This window comes from Phacochoerus africanus, chromosome 10 (assembly GCF_016906955.1).
Source record: "Phacochoerus africanus isolate WHEZ1 chromosome 10, ROS_Pafr_v1, whole genome shotgun sequence".
Taxonomy (NCBI): domain Eukaryota; kingdom Metazoa; phylum Chordata; class Mammalia; order Artiodactyla; family Suidae; genus Phacochoerus; species Phacochoerus africanus.
Window position 1 is genome coordinate 69598493 of NC_062553.1, and position 18977 is coordinate 69617469.

The 18977-nt window shown below is 40.4% G+C and overlaps 1 protein-coding gene across 1 annotated transcript in view; it reads left to right on the forward strand.

Annotated features, from left to right (window-relative positions):
• The window catches only part of LOC125137443 (alpha-fetoprotein-like), a 32544-nt gene that overhangs the window by 10155 nt on the left and 3412 nt on the right, over nucleotides 1-18977 (forward strand). The window contains exons 6-12 of the mRNA XM_047798127.1: nucleotides 1732-1829; nucleotides 2859-2988; nucleotides 6076-6290; nucleotides 8826-8958; nucleotides 10578-10675; nucleotides 12846-12984; nucleotides 13910-14136. Of these exons, the coding sequence (XP_047654083.1) occupies nucleotides 1732-1829; nucleotides 2859-2988; nucleotides 6076-6290; nucleotides 8826-8958; nucleotides 10578-10675; nucleotides 12846-12984; nucleotides 13910-14136 (1040 nt within the window). The remainder of the gene's footprint in view (nucleotides 1-1731; nucleotides 1830-2858; nucleotides 2989-6075; nucleotides 6291-8825; nucleotides 8959-10577; nucleotides 10676-12845; nucleotides 12985-13909; nucleotides 14137-18977) is intronic.

Consider the following 18977-nt stretch of genomic DNA (forward strand, 5'->3'; position numbering starts at 1 on the left):
AAGCTTTTAAGTTAGCCAAGAGCTCTTTTCTCCTCTCCTCACTTTGTGATGTTTACAGTCTTGCTGCTGCCAGGATGTCTGTGCCTAGAAATTCATATTTCTTACTCAGAGAAAATTGTATAAAAATTGTATAAAAATTCTGTCTATGAGGAGTTCCCATTGTGGCTCAGCAGAAACAAGTCTGAGTGGGAATCATGAGGTTGCGGGTTCAATCCCTGGCCTCACTCAGTGGGTTAAGGATCCAGCATTGCTGTGAGCTGTGGGGTAGGTTGCAGATGTGGCTCTGATCTGGCATTGTTGTGGTTGTGTGATTGGACCCCTAGCCTGGGAACCTCCATATGCCACAGTGTGGTCCTAGAGGGCCAAAAAAAAAAATTGTTGCTATGATCAGAGAATGTAGTTTGAGTTGTCTTCACAGACTCTCTTATGAAGAAGTGGATAAGCTTGTTTGTATTTGATTTCAAATGTGTACAATATAACCAAATAAGGACAAAATAATAATTATATTCATAATTAATTATAAAATATAAATCATTATTGTTGCGTCAGTTTTGCAGTTTGTGTTTTGCCTCTGTATACATTTCCAATTTATTCTTAAAAATAGCACATCATAAGGTGCTGTTACCCAAAGTAAAAATAATATATGGTCAATATAATGTTTTAAGTGAAATAATAGAGCTATTCTGAAACTTTAAAATATTACTTATATGGGAATTACCCCTGTGGCTTAGCTGTAATGAACCCGACTAGTATCCATGAGGATGTGGGTTTGATCCCTGGCCTCACTCAGTGGATTAAGGATCCAGTGTTGGTAGCAAATGTGTAGGTAGCAAATGTGGCTTGGATCCCGCATTGCTGCATAGGCCAGCAGCTGCAGTTCTGACTCGACCCCTAGCCTGGGAACCTCCATATGCTGCAGGTTTGGCCCTAAAAAACAAAAAGAAAAACATAATAAAAAGTTATGTATATTCCCATCACACAGAGATACCAATTTTGGTATATTTCCCTTTTTTTTCTTTTTTTTATTGACAGATTTTATTTTGTATGTTGTGCTCACAATGGATATATAATTTTGACTAGAGACTTAAATATATGTCCTTTTTATTGGATATATACATATTTTCAAGAATAATGTGCCATTATTTACTTAATCATCACTATGCTTTTGAGACGTATTGTCTCCAAAATTTTACTGTTGCAACAAACATACATGTTCTTTTTTGCATAATTATGTTTTTATCTATGCAGAAACATTAATTTGGAATGGAATTTCAGATGTCAAAATTCTAGCTTAAAGAATATGAACATTTTTGAGGGGGAGGACTCAATGCACATTGTAAAACTAAAGCACATATTTTAGACAAGCACTGGAGACATGTTCAAGATGACAGGGCTACTAATCTGAATAAAACCAAAACATAACAGTAAGGATATTATTGAAATTCATCTAGTGGATCTCTGGACTTTTATTTGCTCAGTTTCTTGTTCTCATTTACACTCCAAATGTTTAAGTTCTGGGGCAAATGATCTCTGGGAAAATGAGATGATATTTTATTTTTAAATAATCTTTACCAAAGTATGCATCTGCATTTGGCCTTAGATAAGACAATAAAATCTTTCCATTTGTGAGGAGATACATGGTTTTTATTTTTCTCTCTTCTTTACTAACAATGAGATGGACTTTTTCTGTTGTTACCATAGTTCTTTGATGAGTCATTTTTCTAATTACAGCTGCAACCCATCAAAAAGTATGTTAGAGAAATATCTTTGAGGCATCACCATTTATGTGAAATTGGAATTAAATTCAACCACAAAGTAGCAAAAGCAGTGTAAGTTGCCTATTTACATTTGGGGACTTTGTTGCTTTGGATCGCCATTTTGGATTAAACTCCTTGGAAAAAAATCATTTATCTTTCATTTACTAACATCTCTCAGAGAAAGGCAAGTCACCCCCTTTCTCCCCACAGTGCTACTTGCCTGTTCAAGAGGGCCCGAAGGCTGTGCGTGAACTTACACAATCCTCATCTCCACCAGTATCTCCTGCCTCAATTTCTTCCGTCAGCTCAAATCCTTTGAGGTTCTTTGTCGGTGCACAAAAGATTCTTCACGTTCAGAGGCATACGCTTAATTGTTCTACACGGGAAAGCTTGGAGGACAAAATGTATTTTTCTATTGGAAGATAGGAAAGGTTTTGGCTGTAATGTCACAAAGAACAGAACAAGTGATTGGTGTTTGGGGGTGAGCATGGAAGAGTGTGGGGTGGGAGGAGAATCTGATGTTCCTCCGGGTGCCTCTTTCTTGGTCCAGACCGTGTGTCTGTCCAGGTTTACCCCTGAAGACACGCATCTTCCTTACATCACCTTCTTCCCCAACTTAGGACAGTATTGGGCTGCCTGGAAGCTCCGTTCTCCTTATAAGGCAAGCTCATTTTTCATATTTCTAGAAAAATGTCAGGAATGTTGCTTGGTTGTCAACAAAGAGGGTAAAAGAGAACCCAACCTTCTGTAATTATTGTCCTTATGGTAAAGAATTTTATTTGGGAAGTCAAGTCAGATAAATTCCCAAGTAACCCATCTAAACGACTCAACTTTTTAAATCTGTACTTTAAATGATAAAAGTGACAGTATTTACATGATTATGAATTGAATAATTTTCATTTTATGAGTTAGATCTTCATATGGTTCTGGGTTCTAACATGAAGAAATAGAAAACATTTTTATCATATATATACACCTCTCTTCATCCCACATTTGCAAATATGTTTTTATTCTTTTGGTTACTCAATGAACTAGAATTAATTTTGGAAAAGATTAAGTTAAAAAACCTGTTTAAAATGTATTTTTTTTTTAAATTTTCAGGGAATTGGTTCTGTTGGCTAAAAAACTGCCTAAAGCTAACCTTTCTGAAATTGCCAAACTGGCCATGGATATTCAAAGTCTGCATCAGATCTGTTGTGAAGGAAATTCGGTAGCATGTGTGCTTGGCAGGGTAAGATCCGCTTTCTTCTTAAAACTCATTTCAGCCTTTAAAATACTTGCGATATTCTTAAATAAAGGTGACAGTGGTATATAATGAAACTAAAAAAGTAATTATCATTTCTCAGTGTTTCCAACAGAAGGATATTTCCCCTCCTCTCTCTTTTAGCTCATGCAACATTTTTTTCCTTTTCCTTCCTCCCTTCCTTCCTTCCTTCCTATTTCCATCCCTCTTCATCCTATCTTACTTTACTTTATTCTTTCATTCTTAAATTTTTAGTGCTGACTCTAATTTCCTTCCAAACTGGGGTTGTGTTTCATTCATCTTTGAGTCACGAGCAAGTCTTGGAATTGCAAACTGTACCCGCAGGCCATATCTGCCTGGAGGAAAGAAGAAGCTGCCAAAACAAATATGTGGCATCGGGGGCCAGGGCAGTGGAGCATGGACAGCCTAGAACCCATGTGCCCTAAGTCCAAAAGTAAAGTTTCAAAATCCCAGAGAAGGAAAAAAATTGTCGCTGTTAAAAACCTGAAAGGGCGTTAGTCACAAGTTACAAGTTATGCTCCTATTCACTCTGCAAATTTTCATCATGATAAAAAATAAGACAGAAACAAAGAAAGGCTAAAATCATGATTTCAGTGAGATATCCAGGACCCTTATGGGCAGGAATGCCCCCAAATTTAACTTTCAACAATTTTAACCCCATTCCATAACAGATTAAAGGATGTGGGTTACGATTGTAATTAAAATAAAAAAAAAAATCTTTGAATAGAACACTCAGTAGAATCCCTAGGATTCTGAGTCCTTAACTGCTTACTTTGCTGGAGTAGAGAATTGGGGTTAGACTGTAGCTTTTCCTTGGCAGCTGTTGCAGTTGGCCATTGGGTACCAGGGTCAATACCACATTCAGCTCCACCACTTGTCAATTCCATCCTGAAAATAGACAATTTAAAGCTGCTCCTTGGATTACTTTCTGTGTGGCCAGAATCTCGGTTGGTACTAGAAGGAATACTGTCCCGCTCACGTAGAAGTCGTGCTGGCTCTTCAGGACAAGCTCTCAGAATTCTTTTTGCATGATGATTAGGTGAATTTTGGGGAAAATTACAGCAAATTTGGGGGCTTACACTTGTAATTAAAACTAAACAAAATCTTAAAGCCCCTTAATATATGAACAATACTTATTGCAAACTGGAAACTGTAGAACAGCTCCCATTATAGTCTGCACCATGACCAACTGTGCTAGAACAATCTCCAGTTATTTAATTTTATTGGCTAGTATTCATAAGCAGTATAAAATAACTGTAGATTTTTCTGGACCTCCGGTCTTATTCCAGACTATAAAGGTAACAGGTTTAGAGTTATTGGCTTGACAAAGCCATTGTTTATGTGTTGAGATTTTTCCTTCTATTTTAGAGACTATTTTGTGATAATTTAATTGGGGTGGATTCTAAATATTACTAAGGATTCTTTTGTCTTCTTAAGATGATCATTTGATTTGTACTGTATGACTTATCCACTGGTGAATTGTATTAGATTTCTTCCCCCTTTTTTTTGTTTTTTTGTTTTTTTGACATTTCTTGGGCCACTGCCATGGCATATGGAAGTTCCCAGGCTAAGGGTTGAATTGGAGCTGTAGCCACTGGCCTACGCCAGAGCCACAGCAATGCCAGATCTGAGCCTCATCTGCGAACTGCACCACAGCTCACTGCAACGCCGGATCCTCAACCCACTGAGCAAGGCCAGAGATCGAACCTGCAACCTCATGGTTCCTAGTTGGATTCGTTAACCACTGAGCCACGACGGGAACTCCTGTATTAGATTTCTTTATTTCTTCCTACATGTACATTGCTCAAGCCAGTCTCATTTTACTATATTTTTGACCTCTTCTCTTTTTTTTCTCTCTCTCTTTCCCTCTGTCTCTCTCTGTGTGTATGTATGTCAAATTTCCCCTTTTATGTTTAGATGTGAAATGGAACTAGAACTTTTTGGCACATACTTGATTAGATTTTTGTATCCCATTATGCTCACTTCTAAAAAATGAGTTAGAATTGTTTTCCTTCCAAAGTCTCTGAAATAACTAGTATTGAGACTTACCTGTCCTCCGACAGTTTGCCTGTGAACCTGATGCAGGGATGAAGATACATCTGGTGTGACAGTGTCTCTATTTCTTTGGTACAGATTTATTTAAGCATTTTCCAGTCAATCTTCACTATACATGAATTCTGTGCTTGTGCATTCAGCTATATGCCAAAATTTATTTGTAACCTCCAAACCAATCCTCAAAGCACTTTGGGGCCATTCCCAGATGGGTGCACACTCAGAGCAGTGGAAATTAGAGTTGCCTGATATGGTAGTTCCAGCTGTCATGGACCAAGGCAATGCTCTCTGCCTCTGGCTTTAGCTCTCATACTGTAAGCAGATGCTCTCTCTTGGGGCCTATTTAACGCCACATTCTCTGTATTTCTGTGCTTTTTGTTGGTGATTTAGTTGTTTTATGTCTCAGATCACTGAGATCTCCACTCTGACCTTTATCCAGTCTGGATTGTCAATCTCTCTTTTATCTTCTAGAGGATAAGATGTGCATTTCTCTAACAATTTATTTTATAAGGAATCATTATTATTGTTTAATGATTTGACTTTCCAACTTGAGTATGAGTTCCTTAAGTAAGAGACTACTTGTGTGTATGTAGATGAAAGTAAATATGTAAGTATAGCAGTAATATAATCGTCCTATGTATAGGAAATGGCAGAGGCAAAATGTTTTCTAAACTGGGATCCTAAAACAATAACAAAGATAGCAAGTGATAAAACTCCTCATTTGTATTTTGTTGGGCTACACATGAAAATGATAATACATTCTCTCTCCTTTTAAGTTCTTTAAGAAATGTTACAAGAGTTTGTGACACTTGAGTAAGGTCAAGTAGAGAAACTTTCCTATTCCGCACCACAAATGACCTTTTTGGTCGCTCAGTGTGCCAAGGAAAAAGCAATACACAATGCCAAGGTTTTCTCTTGTTTTCTACCAATGACAATAACAATAACAATAAATAAGTTCACAATGAGGTCATCAAAAAGAACCCTCCCTTTTTTATTTTACAGAGATGGCTTATGAACTATATCTGCTCCAAACAGGCAGTCCTATCCAGCAAGTTTGCACCATGCTGTGAACTGCCAGAGCCATTCCGAGGGGAATGCATTATCACCTCAGAAAATGATGACACACCTGACCTTTCACCCCTGCCACTCAGCAGGTTTACAGAAGATCCGTTTATATGCAAACAAACCCCTACCAAGCAAGATGACTCCCTGCAAGAGTAATACGGCTTTTTGTAAAAGATCTTAATAATGGGGCATTGTATTTTTGGATTCTTTGGGAAAGGTTGCAAATTTGAATAACGACAGAGGCTAACCAACGACGTGAGTGAGTGGTTAAATGGCCAAGAGGAGATACTTTGTGGAGTCTAAGGTGGCAGCTACTATTTGGCTGCAGCTACTTATTGCCATGTGGGAATGTTGGCTTTGGGTGGTTGGGTCAACTGCATTTTGAAGGAAGCCGAAAGTCTCTTAATTTTTATTTATTTATTTTATTTATTTATTTATTTTTGTCTTTTTGCTATTTCTTTGGGCTGCTCCTGCGGCATATGGAGGTTCCCAGGCTAGGGGTCGAATCGGAGCTGTAGCCACTGGCCTACGCCAGAGCCACAGCAAAGTGGGATCCGAGCCGCGTCTGCAGCCTACACCACAGCTCACGGCAACGCTGGATTGTTAACCCACTGAGCAAGGGCAGGGACCAAACCCCCAACCTCATGGTTCCTAGTCGGATTCGTTAACCACTGCGCCACGACAGGAACTCCAGTCTCTTAATTTTTAAATGTTGACATCTAATGTAGGAATTAAAAAAAAAAAAACATGTGAATGTCAAGTGTGTGCAAGCTTTGCTGCAAGTATCTTAGAGGCATCATTAAGTAAGAGCTTCAACTTGGCCACCTTGTCTATTCTAATTAATTGAATACCTACTATCGAGGTCATGGTGTGGCATTTCAAGATTAAAGAGATGGAGTACTAACATCTGTGGTGTCCATTCAGAAGTGCAAATTAATTTGGGCATACAGCAAACTGATTTCAATGTATAGTATTAAGACAACATTGAATGAAAAAAAAAATAGCACAACCTAAAAGTTAAGAGTGCTGTTTATTCGGAGGACAATCTTAGGACTTCAGGGGGCAGCATCTCAAATAACCCTAAGAAAACTCTTCCAAGAAGGTGAGGAGAAGAGCCAGGATGTGTAGGAGTTTTGCAACAAAGGGCAGGTAGTCTGAACATCAAAAGATTATTGTTAATTAAAGAAAACAGCTATCTCAAGTTAAAGAATTTAGAGTTTTTCTATGTACGGGAAATTGCAAGAGTTTTGGGCTCACTGAAATCAGTCCTTTGGTCTGCACCTCAAATCTCTGGGGCCAGTATCCTGTATCTTTCCATCCTGAGTGCGCCTTAGGATTCATCAGTGGGAGTGGCTGCAGTCTGATGGCTGCTAGATGGTAGGTGTTCTTTATTTTGCCACCTGAGTTCCCTCAGGGCTCACAGGCTCACCACTGAAGGTGGCTGCAGTTGCTGATGATGGTGACATCATTTATTTACAGAATGGCAGGCATTGAAATGTTGCTGTGTGATTGAAATATTTCCAGAGTCGCTTTGTGAAGAATTATTTGCAGCAACTCAATTCCAACAAAGCGTAAGAATTGGACTTTTCTTCATAGAAAGACTTGTAGAATGACTTTAGCTACATTTCTGAAAATTACATTTGACACTGGTTTAATGAAAGCAAATATCACTACTTGAACTCACTTATCTCTAAACTTGCATTTGGTACTGAAAATGTAGATAGGCACAACTGCCTAGTGGAAAGCACATTCGACTATGAGTTGGAGACCTGAGTGCCTGGCTAGCTTGGTCCTCCATCAGTGTTGAAATGCAGTTCAGGAGTTCCCATTGTGGTCCAGTGGAAAGGAATCCAACTAGGAGCTGTGAGGTTGCAGGTTCGATCCCTGCTCTTGCTCAGTGGGTTAAGGATCCAGCGTTGCTATGAGCTGTGGTGTAGGTTGTAGACGTGGCTTGGATCTGGCATTGCCGTGGCTGTGGTGTAGGCTGGTGGCTACAGCTCTGATTAGACCCCTAGGCTGGGAACCTCCATATACCTCAGGTGTGGCCCTAAAAAGAAAAAAAATAAATAAATAAAATAATGCAGTTTGAGACCTCCTAATTTTCCAGGCTTTTGGATTCCAACTGTACATGAGGCAGTTGGCTAAGATCACTTCAAAGCTCCCCCCTGTGATTTTATGATTCCTTTAAGAAAATTCTAGAGTTCACATTTCTGTTTCTTGTGACCCAGAAGAATGTGTAGATTATAAACAAATCATACTTGAAGGTTTCTGTGGTGATTGAATGCCAAGGCAGCATCAGCACTTTCTTATAAAAAATTGTAATACTTCTAAAATCTTGCCCCAAAGATCATAGAGAAAAATGTTCTCACTCAAACACTTGAAATGAATTTCCAGTAAGAGTTAAATAGAGATCCTGAGCCATGAAGTAAAGCTTATCAGGATGTTTTAGTTCCAAGTTTGGGACTTGTCACTCACTACTGTGTGACTTTGGAATAATCACATAATTTTATTGACTTGGTTTCAAAATATAGCCAATAAAACTTCCCTGGCAGCCTCTCAAGATTTTCAAATACCTTAAAGTCAGTTAGAGTACCGAATACATTTTGTAGTTGTAGTTGGCTTTTGAAAGAAAACTCTTGCTTCTGAGTTTTACCGTTCATTCTCTACTGTGTTTCGCATGGATACAGGTTTCTTTATGAATATTCAAGAAGACACCCAGAGTTGGCTGTTCCAGTGATTTTAAGAGTGGATACAGTGTATCAAAACTTACTGGGAAAATGCTGTAAATTAGAAAATCCTCTGGAATGCTACAGCCATGGGGTAAATTGCTTTTTTTTTTTTTTTAAATCTATGCCTCATAAGTGATTACAAACATAGAGAAAAGTCCAGTACTACTCGTAGTGCCATACTTTTGTAAGATGATTATGTGTGTTCTTTCTAATTCCTGGCACTACACAAGAACTATGATTTCCATCTAAACCAAGGACCACATTGTCATACAGTAGCGATTCTCTGTGTGAGTCACTGCCTCATAGCTTCTGTATTCTATGAAACTTTCTCTGTTGGCACAGTAGCAGGTAGCATGAAAGCATAGCATATTAGAGCAGGGGGAGGTTGACTATTTCCATGGAGCAGGCCTGGAAACTGTGCCAATCTCAGGTCAGAAATCATATGGTTACATGCAGCAGCTCCTGTTGTGCCCTTGACATGGCTAAAGCAGATGGCCTTGCCAATCTCTGACCAGAAAATCTGTTAGCTACGGATTATCAGGGAGTCAGACTGTTCTGGCTTTTGTTATTCTTATCAATGGCTTTCATATCCACAAAGAGGTAGGGATGGAGGCCATGGGTGTTTCCTGTATCTGGGCTCAAGCTGGTAGACCCAGCATCTTTCTGTTCTGGAGAGAAGGCTAAATGAAGGTGACTTGGTCTTCTCTCAGCATCCTTTCACAGCATCCCCTATAGACCTCTACAGTAATCATCATGATAATAGTCCCTTAGAGGAGCATGGATGTTTAGGGTTTACAACCAGGGTCTTTTTTGATCCTCATGACAGCTTGGTAAGATAGATGCTGGTGGAAGTACTAATTATATTTTCTCCATGAGAATATTGAGTTTCAGAAGGTTCAAGTGTCTTGCCCAATGTCAGGCAAGCAGTAAGGATGATGAGGCTCAGAGTTAAGTCCAGGCAAACAGTTTGCAAATCTGGTAAAATTTTTACTATAACAAACACTGCTTATTAGGATGAGGTGGCCTGGGTCTGATTACTTAAGATGATAACCAGTCCTCTTACCAAAGAGCTAAGTCTGCAAGGTCACTTGCATCTTCCCACAGGAATTTTATTTGCACTGGTCAAGAACTCTTTGAATTTGCCTTTAGCTCCAAAAATTCCATGTGATTCACTTCAGTGTGTATTTGTGGAGTGCTTTACTGTGTTCAAGTCTGGTATGTTTTTATTAAACCATGACTTCTTAATATATATCTATATTTCTATTCCTTATCTGTAGCTCTATACCTGTACTGTTTATATAAGAATGCTGCATTTTAAAAAAATAACGGATATGCACACATACACATTCTGATCAATTGAATTTAGATCTGTACACTACTTTTAAGGAACTCTTTCTGGCTTGATGAATAATTTGTTTTATGCTTGCAATATGCCATTTGCGCCCACAAATGAGTTCATATCACAGAAAACTGAATATTCATCTAGATGTCTCACTTTTTTCACCACAAAATACAGTCATTCCTGTTTTAGCAAAATGCGTTTTTTTGTTTGTTTGTTTGTTTTGTTTTTAATATTTCCAAACTCACTAAGTAAATGAAACCCTGGGATTAGGAAAACCGTGACAATAAGCTATTACAGAAGATAGTTTTGCAATCTTACCTCAAGATATATTGTTGCAACGATAGAGAAACACTGATTATTTTTTTCAGGAGGAGATATTCCAAAGAGTGGTTCATGACAGCCATGAGCGTGTGAAAAATCTGTGTGATTTACGTGAGAAATTAGGAGATAGTAGCTTCCATGACAGGTATGCTTCCAAGACATGGTCCCGATTTATGCTTATGAGTGAGTTTTTGTTAACTCCTGCTGCTAAGAGTTGCTAAGAGTTTACATTCAACCTTAAAGTCTCAGAGGCCAAGGGAAAACACAGTACAGAATTAACCTAGCTATCTCTAAGTTGATAAGATAGTTAACTTTCCACATAACCTTGGGTGTTTTCACATGGCTTTTTAGGCCCGTGTCCAAGACTCCAATCAATGCCCAGAGGTTAGGGGGCCAGCAGACTCTGGCTGCCCTTCTGCAATCTCATAGGAACCCTCTACCTCCCACCTGGACATTTAGTTTGAGGATGTGCCTGCAATTTGGAGTCAAGGCCGCAACAGAGATCTAATCTAGGGTTTCTTTGTCAGTTTGAAGTCAGGTCAATATAGCAAATACAATATTTTCACTATCAAGAGCAGAGCTAAATGGACACCTTAGTTGTTTGCCAGAGGGAGTGTGTGCAACTGTGTGCTGAGAGCCTGGGAAATCCCATGGTATTTCAAAGATTAAGATATCAAAAAACAAAAGCCAATTTTTCAGTAATCCCTAAGATCTTACCATAATAGCCTATTTAGAAGCAGAGTATTGGGGAAAACTTCAGTTTGGACTAGTGTCCCATAATATTGAGCTTAAATTAAATGTCCAGAATAGTGGATCCAGAAAAATTATTGTTTCAGAGAGAATATTTGACTTATTTTCTTTTATATTGCGTTTAGTGGTTGATGTCTAATTTGGGGATTAGACCTGTGGCTCTCAAACTTTAGCCTGAAGCAAAATGACCTGGAACACTTGTTAAAACACAACCCACCCCTAAAGTTTCTGATGCAGCAAATCTGGGATGGGGCATGAGGACTTGTATTTCAAACAAGTACCCAAGGATTCTAACACTGCCAGTCCAGGGGTCATGCTTTAAGAAGTACTGGATTAGGTTTCCTATTTCATTGAATGTTATAGCTAAATTCTTCCTCTAACTCTATTATAATATTTTTGCAATAAACGATTCTGATATTTGGTAGTCCTTAAATCCAATTCTGTAAAGTCTTTCTCATTAAAATCTTTCTCTAGAAGTTCCTGCTGTGGCTCAGTGGGTTAAGAATCTGACTGCACTGGCTCAGACTGCTTCCTTTGCATGGGTTGAATCCCCGGCCCTGGGGCAGTGGGTTAAAAAGGATCCAGCATTGCTGCAGCTGTGGCATGGTTCTCAGCTGTGGTTCAGATTCAATTGCTAGAACTTCCACATGGCACGAATGTGGCCACAAAATTAAAAAAAAAAAAAAAACGCACTGTCTCTCTGAATCCCTTGATTCCCACAACCACCACTCTTCTAGTTCAGGCCAGCACCATCGCTCACTCGGATTATTGGTCTTGTCTTTCCTTCCCTCACTTGGCCTCTTGCCCACCTCCAACCCAGTCCTCATACAGCTACAATAATTATCTTAAAAGCAAGGTAAATCTGCTTCTGGACTTGAGCTTTCTTTCCTCTCCTCTCTCCAATTCCCAGTCTCCCCAATCAAGACTGTAAAATCACACACAATAACTTTCCAAAAGCTCCCCTCCCACTTTCACCCCCCTTCATATAGCTCATTTTCAGTGATTGTCAGATCTCAGCTCACCTGTCACTTCTTTTGAGAGCCCTACCTGACCTCTGTGAGGAGGGGGTTAGATGCCATGCCGTGTGCAGCTACAGAGCTTGGCACTCCTCTCATTACCGTGAGTGTATTCGTCTATCTCCCCCATTAGGGTGCAAGCCCATGAGCGCTGGAACTGTTCCCTGATCGTTGCTGTTGCTCCTATTCCTACATATTGTAGACAATCAATAAATGATTTAGTAATATATGCTGTGCATGTATTTATTTCAGAAGCTGTTTTACTGAGTCTGATTTTGCAGCCATCCAAATTAGCTATCAATAGTATCCTTGATAAGTAGAAAAAAAGATGGCTTGGATTGGAGCAATATTGAGGTGGAAAGAGAATTCCAGGCATATCGAATAAGTCATTGGGCCACTGGAACCAGAACTAAAAGGGTAGACTTCAACCAATCTGATAACTCGCTCACCCTCAATCAGAGACAATATCAGATGTGAGGAAGACTTTGAAGAATTCTTCATTTGGGGCACATAGCCATTGCCAGGAGTAAGAAGAAATTATTCTTTCAGGCTCATAGTGCTTTATACTAAGAAAGCCCCACAGCTATCTGCTCAAGAGTTGGTTGTATTCACGAAGAACATGGCAGCTGCTGCCTTCAAATGTTGTCCACTGAATGATGAGCTACAGCTTGCTTGCATGGAGGACTCGGTAAGCACATTAGCAGCTACATGTTTGCTTGTTGTTTAAGTTCTGAACTCTCAGCCTCAGCAACCAAGCTCATGTTGGTGAACACATCTATGAATTGTCAATGGAACCAGATCATTCTGTTATCAGAAGAATCTTTTTAGGTCAGTTCATGCCACTTGTCTTTGATCAGCAATAGGAGTAAGACCATCACTTTGCAAAACCTGGGGATGTCTTTCCAATGACATGAATAGTTGAGTCTATTAACTAGGCTATCCTTCATCCTGAATCAACTTACATGGGAAGTTGAATTAAGATGTGGGTATTCTTGGAGTTCCCATCATGGCTCAGTGGTTAACGAATCCGACTAGGAACCATGAGGTTGTGGGTTCAATCCCTGGCCTTGCTCAGTGGGTTAGGGATCCGGTGTTGCCATGAGCTGTGGTGTAGGCTGCAGACGTGGCTCAGATCTCTCGTTGCTGTGGCTCTGGTGTAGGCTGGCAGCTACAGCTCCGATTTGACCCCTAGCCTGGGAACCTCCATATGCCATGGGAGTGGCCCTAGAAATGGCAAAAAGACAGAAAAAAAAAAAGATGTGGGTATTTTTACAGATAGACTCAAAGGGTCAAATTAGCAGTTGTGTTCACTTGAGGCTTGGTTTTAATTTGATGGAGCATAGGAAACTCCTGCCTCAAGTCAATGTTGGCCTAAAAACTGGGTTGGGGAGGAACCGGGAGGTGGGTTCAAGGGGACTGACCTTGAGGATGACAGGAAGAAGGAGGATAAGGCTGAGAACCAGCCTTCGCCTGACACTCTTGCTCTTCTGCAGACAGTGAAACCCAGGCTGAATTCTCAGAAACTGGAATTCAAGAATACTTTTCTCTGCACAAATATTAATAATAATGACCACACACCTTATGTCTCTTATTTTAATTCTCTTCTGGGAAAGGCAAAGCTAATGCTTGGAGCTTTATGCAGAAGACACGAGACAGAGCCTATCAATGCTGGCGTGGGTCACTGCTGTGACGACTCATATGCCTTCCGGAAGCCTTGCTTTGATGATCTTCAAGTCGATGGAACTTACATTTCTCCACCTTTATCCTGTGACAAAGTCATCAACTTTAAAGAGGACTTGTGCAAAGCTCAGGAGCAGGAATTCCAAACTGAGAAGCAAAAGTAAGGATCTTTGTTTAGCATGTTTCTTAATTCCAACAAGGGAGCAAGTATGGAGATCTGTAAAGTGGGTGCATAGATAAGTATTACATAATCAATGCAATAGCTAAATGTCATATCGGAGGTCAGATGAATTGAGACTATTCTGCAGTTTAAAGCAACCTGTTTTATTGTAGGTAGGCTTAATTTAAAAGCTCTTTTTTTTTTTGTTGTTGTTGTTGTTGAATAGAAATATGTTTGTCACTTCCAACCAAATTTCTACATTTGAAGCTACAAAGAAAAATATTTACTAAGGATAGATCCCTTTTAGTTGACTGTCATCTGAAGGTGAGGTAGCGTGGTTATACTTTTAATCTGCAGAAGGCACTCCAGGGGAAGGTGAAGGGGAATGATGTACAGTGCTTTCCAAACTTGGGTATGACCATGGAAATCCATATAATTATATATACACACATAGATCATATATATATAGTACATGTGAAAACATTGTAAATGAGAACATTTTATGACTATAAGTTATTACTTTATAAAGTGCTATTCTGATTTGGGTGCTGTTACGTATACTGAATCCTACTGGTCAGAAATGTTGCCAGTAGAATACAATCTCTTTACCCTTGAACAGGGTTTCCCAATGTGTGTTCTATGTATAAAGGGTTTCTGAATGAAGCTGGCAGTAGACTTCAATCCCACGCTCTTTTCTACTCACGCATTCACAGCATCTATTAGAATATCTCATCCTTCCACTCTGCTGTCCACTCTCTTGCCCTCCCACTGCTGCAGTCACGGTCCAATCTTTTTCTCCCTCATCTTTTCCTCGTATGATATATATGTTAATGTTTGCTGTGTAACAGATCACACCAAATTATAGTGGCTTTACAGAGCATCCATTAGTGCTCATGTGTCTGTGTGTTGATTTGATGAGTTTGTGGGCCCGGGTCAGCCTCAGCCACTTTCAGCTGGGCTTTCCCCAGTCTGTGGTCAGCTATTAGGTCAGTTGCTCAGTCAGCTGGGAGCTGGTTGGCCCAGGAAGCCTTATCTCTGAGGCATGTGGTCTTCTGTTCTTGGGCAGGTGATCCCAGACCTCTTTATATGGCAACTGGGAGGAAGGCGATGTGTGGAACTATGCAATGTCAGTTCTGCTGTAAGGAGGGTCATAGGGTGGGCCCAGCTTAAAGGGATGTGGACATAGACTTCCTTCCTGAGAAGTAAACATTTGGAAAGTGACAGTGTAAAGGGCACAGATACAAGAAAGGTAGGCAGTGGGTCCATTTTTATAATCAATCTGCCCCGTGTGGATCATTAAAGGTAGTTGTTGAAACTATAGAAGATGATGGAAGTCAAGATAATGGTGGAGAGCAGGGCAATTAATGGGGTCTGAAATCATCAAAAATGAGGGGACCTCACCAGGCTTCCCATATGTGGCATAAATAAAGAGGGATGAGGATGTCAGTGTTTGACGGCAAGTACCTCAAAAGAGCTATGGCATTTAAAAGAGGATAAAGGAGAGACAGGCAGGGAGCGGTAAAAGGGAACTAGGTGCTAAGGTAAGTGGCAACTGAACAAAATAAACTCCTCTTCCGGGGTCTTGGGGATGCTGTGTCTTCTGGGGAGCCTCATGTTTTCATATAGAGCAAGAAATGGTTCAGAAAAGAGGCTGTGGATATAGGGCAGTGTTCTTTTTTTAAAAAATAATTCAGTGAATTTTATTGTATTTATAGTTGTACAACCATCATAACCTCATTTTAGCACATTTCCATCCCCAAGCCCCAGAATAGGGGAGTTTTCTGATGGGAAAGCCTCAAGGTACAAAGAGGATGAGTTAGGGAGGGCAAGGCGAGCGGGAGACGGGTCTGATTAGGGATGTGGAAACATCACTGTGATGACAGATAGTTCGAGAGACTGGGCTTCTGACTGGGAGTGAGGTGACTAAAGCATGACAGGCTTGGCCTTGGAAGTTGCACATACCGGACACACAACATTAGGGCAGCTGGTCTTGTCCTTGGCCCCTGAGAGCATAAGGTGATTAGGATCTCACAAGTGATTGGCTTTTTCCCCCTGTTCTCCCTATCACGCCCACATGGGAGGATTGAATGGAACACCCACTGTCAGGTCTTAGGAAAGATTCTATTTATTTGCTGCTGCAAACAGAGAAATGACTTTCTTAGTGTCTTCAGTCACCCACCTCTTCACCCCAAACCATTCCTGAGCCTAGAGGTCAGATATTCCCATGGCCCGGGCATTCTCCCTTGGCATGAATGCTGCTGGTGGTGGATATGGTGCTAGGGCCCCCACGTGGAATTGACCAAAGGTGACTATCCAAAGAGAAACCAAGGGGTGAAATTCTGGTTACCCTGAATCAATACGATGCATTGAAAACAATCCATCTCCTGGCAGTGGGGCAACTCCTCTACAGTAGCTACTCACCCTTCCTGCTCTCCTCATATGCCCTGATCCTGTCCTCAGGAGAAAGCAGACCCTGGTCCTCAGAGTTCCTTCTCCCTCAAGATCATTCGTGGTGGCTTAGTTCTAATTAATTTATTTGCTCTAAGATATGCTGTAGTAGGGCCTAGATAGGATTAGTCCAACAATATCATCTTGCCAAGTGAGGCAAAGTTTTTTGGGAATAAACATATTCTCATGGTCAGAAAGCATAAGGTTGTTACTCGTTCTGTTTTATGGCAGTAAAATTCACAAGCCAGCTGACCCCTGATGTCCTTTCTTCAGCTCCCAAGGCGAGCTGATCACCAGCTAGACCTCACAACATCCCAGTGGGCATCCAAAGACCACTGTAACATCTAGTTCTCCATTCTTTCTTCAGCCGAGGCTTGGTGTCAGAATATCATGAGGAAGAAGTCTGCTTTACTTCTGGAGTTCAGGCTTTGCTTTCTCTGGTGGAAATTCTCTGGCACCCTTTATGCATGTCATCTCACCAAATCCTTACTGCAGATTCAGGAGGTAGCTAATATGACTACTCTATTTTAATTGTGAAGAAACCGAGGCTGAACAGGCAAGGAAAACTGGTAAGAGAGCTTGCAAAAGGTAAATAAGTTGTTGAGCTGGAATTTGCACCCAAGTTACCTGGCTCAAAGTACATATGCATAACTATCAACATGCAGCAGTTAGTGTGCCCTAAACAGGGGGTAATATTGCTGGTTATAATTTTTAAAACATGAAACTCTTCATATAAGGGCTAGATAATAAAAAGTGTGAAATATTAGGAAGCATCCCTGTCCTGGTGAATTCACCGTGTTTTCTGTGTGAAGAAAGCAGTAGCATAGAGACAGCTAGTGTAGAAACTTCTGGAATGTTCTGGGGGATACATATTGGAAGTCAAAGGCCAGGCTACACAAAACCCTCCAACTTCCTGGGATAGTGGTAGGGGCTCTCTCCATGGCTTTCACCCCTATATAGTTCTGGCTAACCATCATAGTACACACACACACACACACACACACACACACACACACACACAGAGAGAGAGAGAGAGAGAGAGAGAGAGAGAGAGAGAGAGAGAGAAACAAGAGAAGGGGCTCCTGGAGGAGAAAGACGAAATTCAGCAGGAATATAAAGAGAAGGCAGAAATGAAATCAGGGAATAAGAGAGAGAAAATAAAAAGAAAATGGAAGTTTAAAGTAAAAAGAATTTACCATCCATCGAAGAAAAAAGCTGAGTTAAGATTGAAGATAGTATATTCAGACTAGAATGTGCTTTACATGATGAAATAGTGAATAAAGGTAATGAAAATAAAGGATTAATGTCAGAAATGAAACACTGAGGACAATTTGATGGCATTAGGATCAAAAATGGGATCTATTTAGAAGGTAAATTAAACATTTTAAAACTAAAAGAATAAATAGAGTTAGGGGAAATATTTTGAAATAGCAGGCAGAGAGAGCAGGGTGGGGTGGGAGGAAGTGAACAAGAAGGAGAGGCAAAACCACTGCCAGCAGATCACGAGGATGTGACAGGTTGTTGCTGTGGCAGGAGGGTCTCCTTCCAAATGGCTCAGCGTCCCCAGTTGCAGAGGAGGCGGCTTCTATATGGAGTGCCACGGAAGGGTAATCTGACATACTGATACCCCTGCTGTAAATCTCTTTCCCAGACCTGCCTTCGCCTAATGAGACCCTCTACCCCCATTACTTATCCCATCACGATGGGAGTGTTTTTCCTTGTTAAATAAGCAGCAGCTGCCTGATCTGGAAACTCAGCAGTCATGATTGTCTGCCCTCTACCGGTCGATTATGGGAAGTGCATCCAGAAACCAGCGGACCCAGCAAGGCCAAGGAGAGCAAAATAGCTCAAGTGACTGAGGCGTAGGTGGGAGAGTGGAGAGGAATGTTCTGGGGTGAGACTAAAGGGGTTGGAGGGGACCAAGCCTTGAAAATACTTGGAATCCTAATGCTTGTGAGGAAAGAGAAGAAGGGTCTATATGAGGGAGGCTTTCTACCTCCTCTGTTAGGTTTCTCTATCGTTGTTAACTCTACAGCTCTCAGCCTCAGGGAAATTATAAACATGCTTATCAGTTATTTGCTGAATGAATAAATGAATACATAGGAGAGAAGCTGTGACAAAGTGGGACTCAGGGAGAAAGGAGATCATAGTTGGAAGCCATCAATAATTTGAAATGTAAGCGAGTTGCAAGCTGTGCTATTATAATTATTCATTATCTTTGCCATAAGATAACGAAATAATTAATATAATTATTCAGATTATCTTTGCCACTGTTCATTGAGTGCCTTCATTGTGCCAGTTACTATACCCAGCCCTTTAATATAGTATTGTTTTTGGTCCTTACGAAAACTTTGAGATGTAGGTGTTCAAATTTTCTTTCTTTCTTCCTTTTT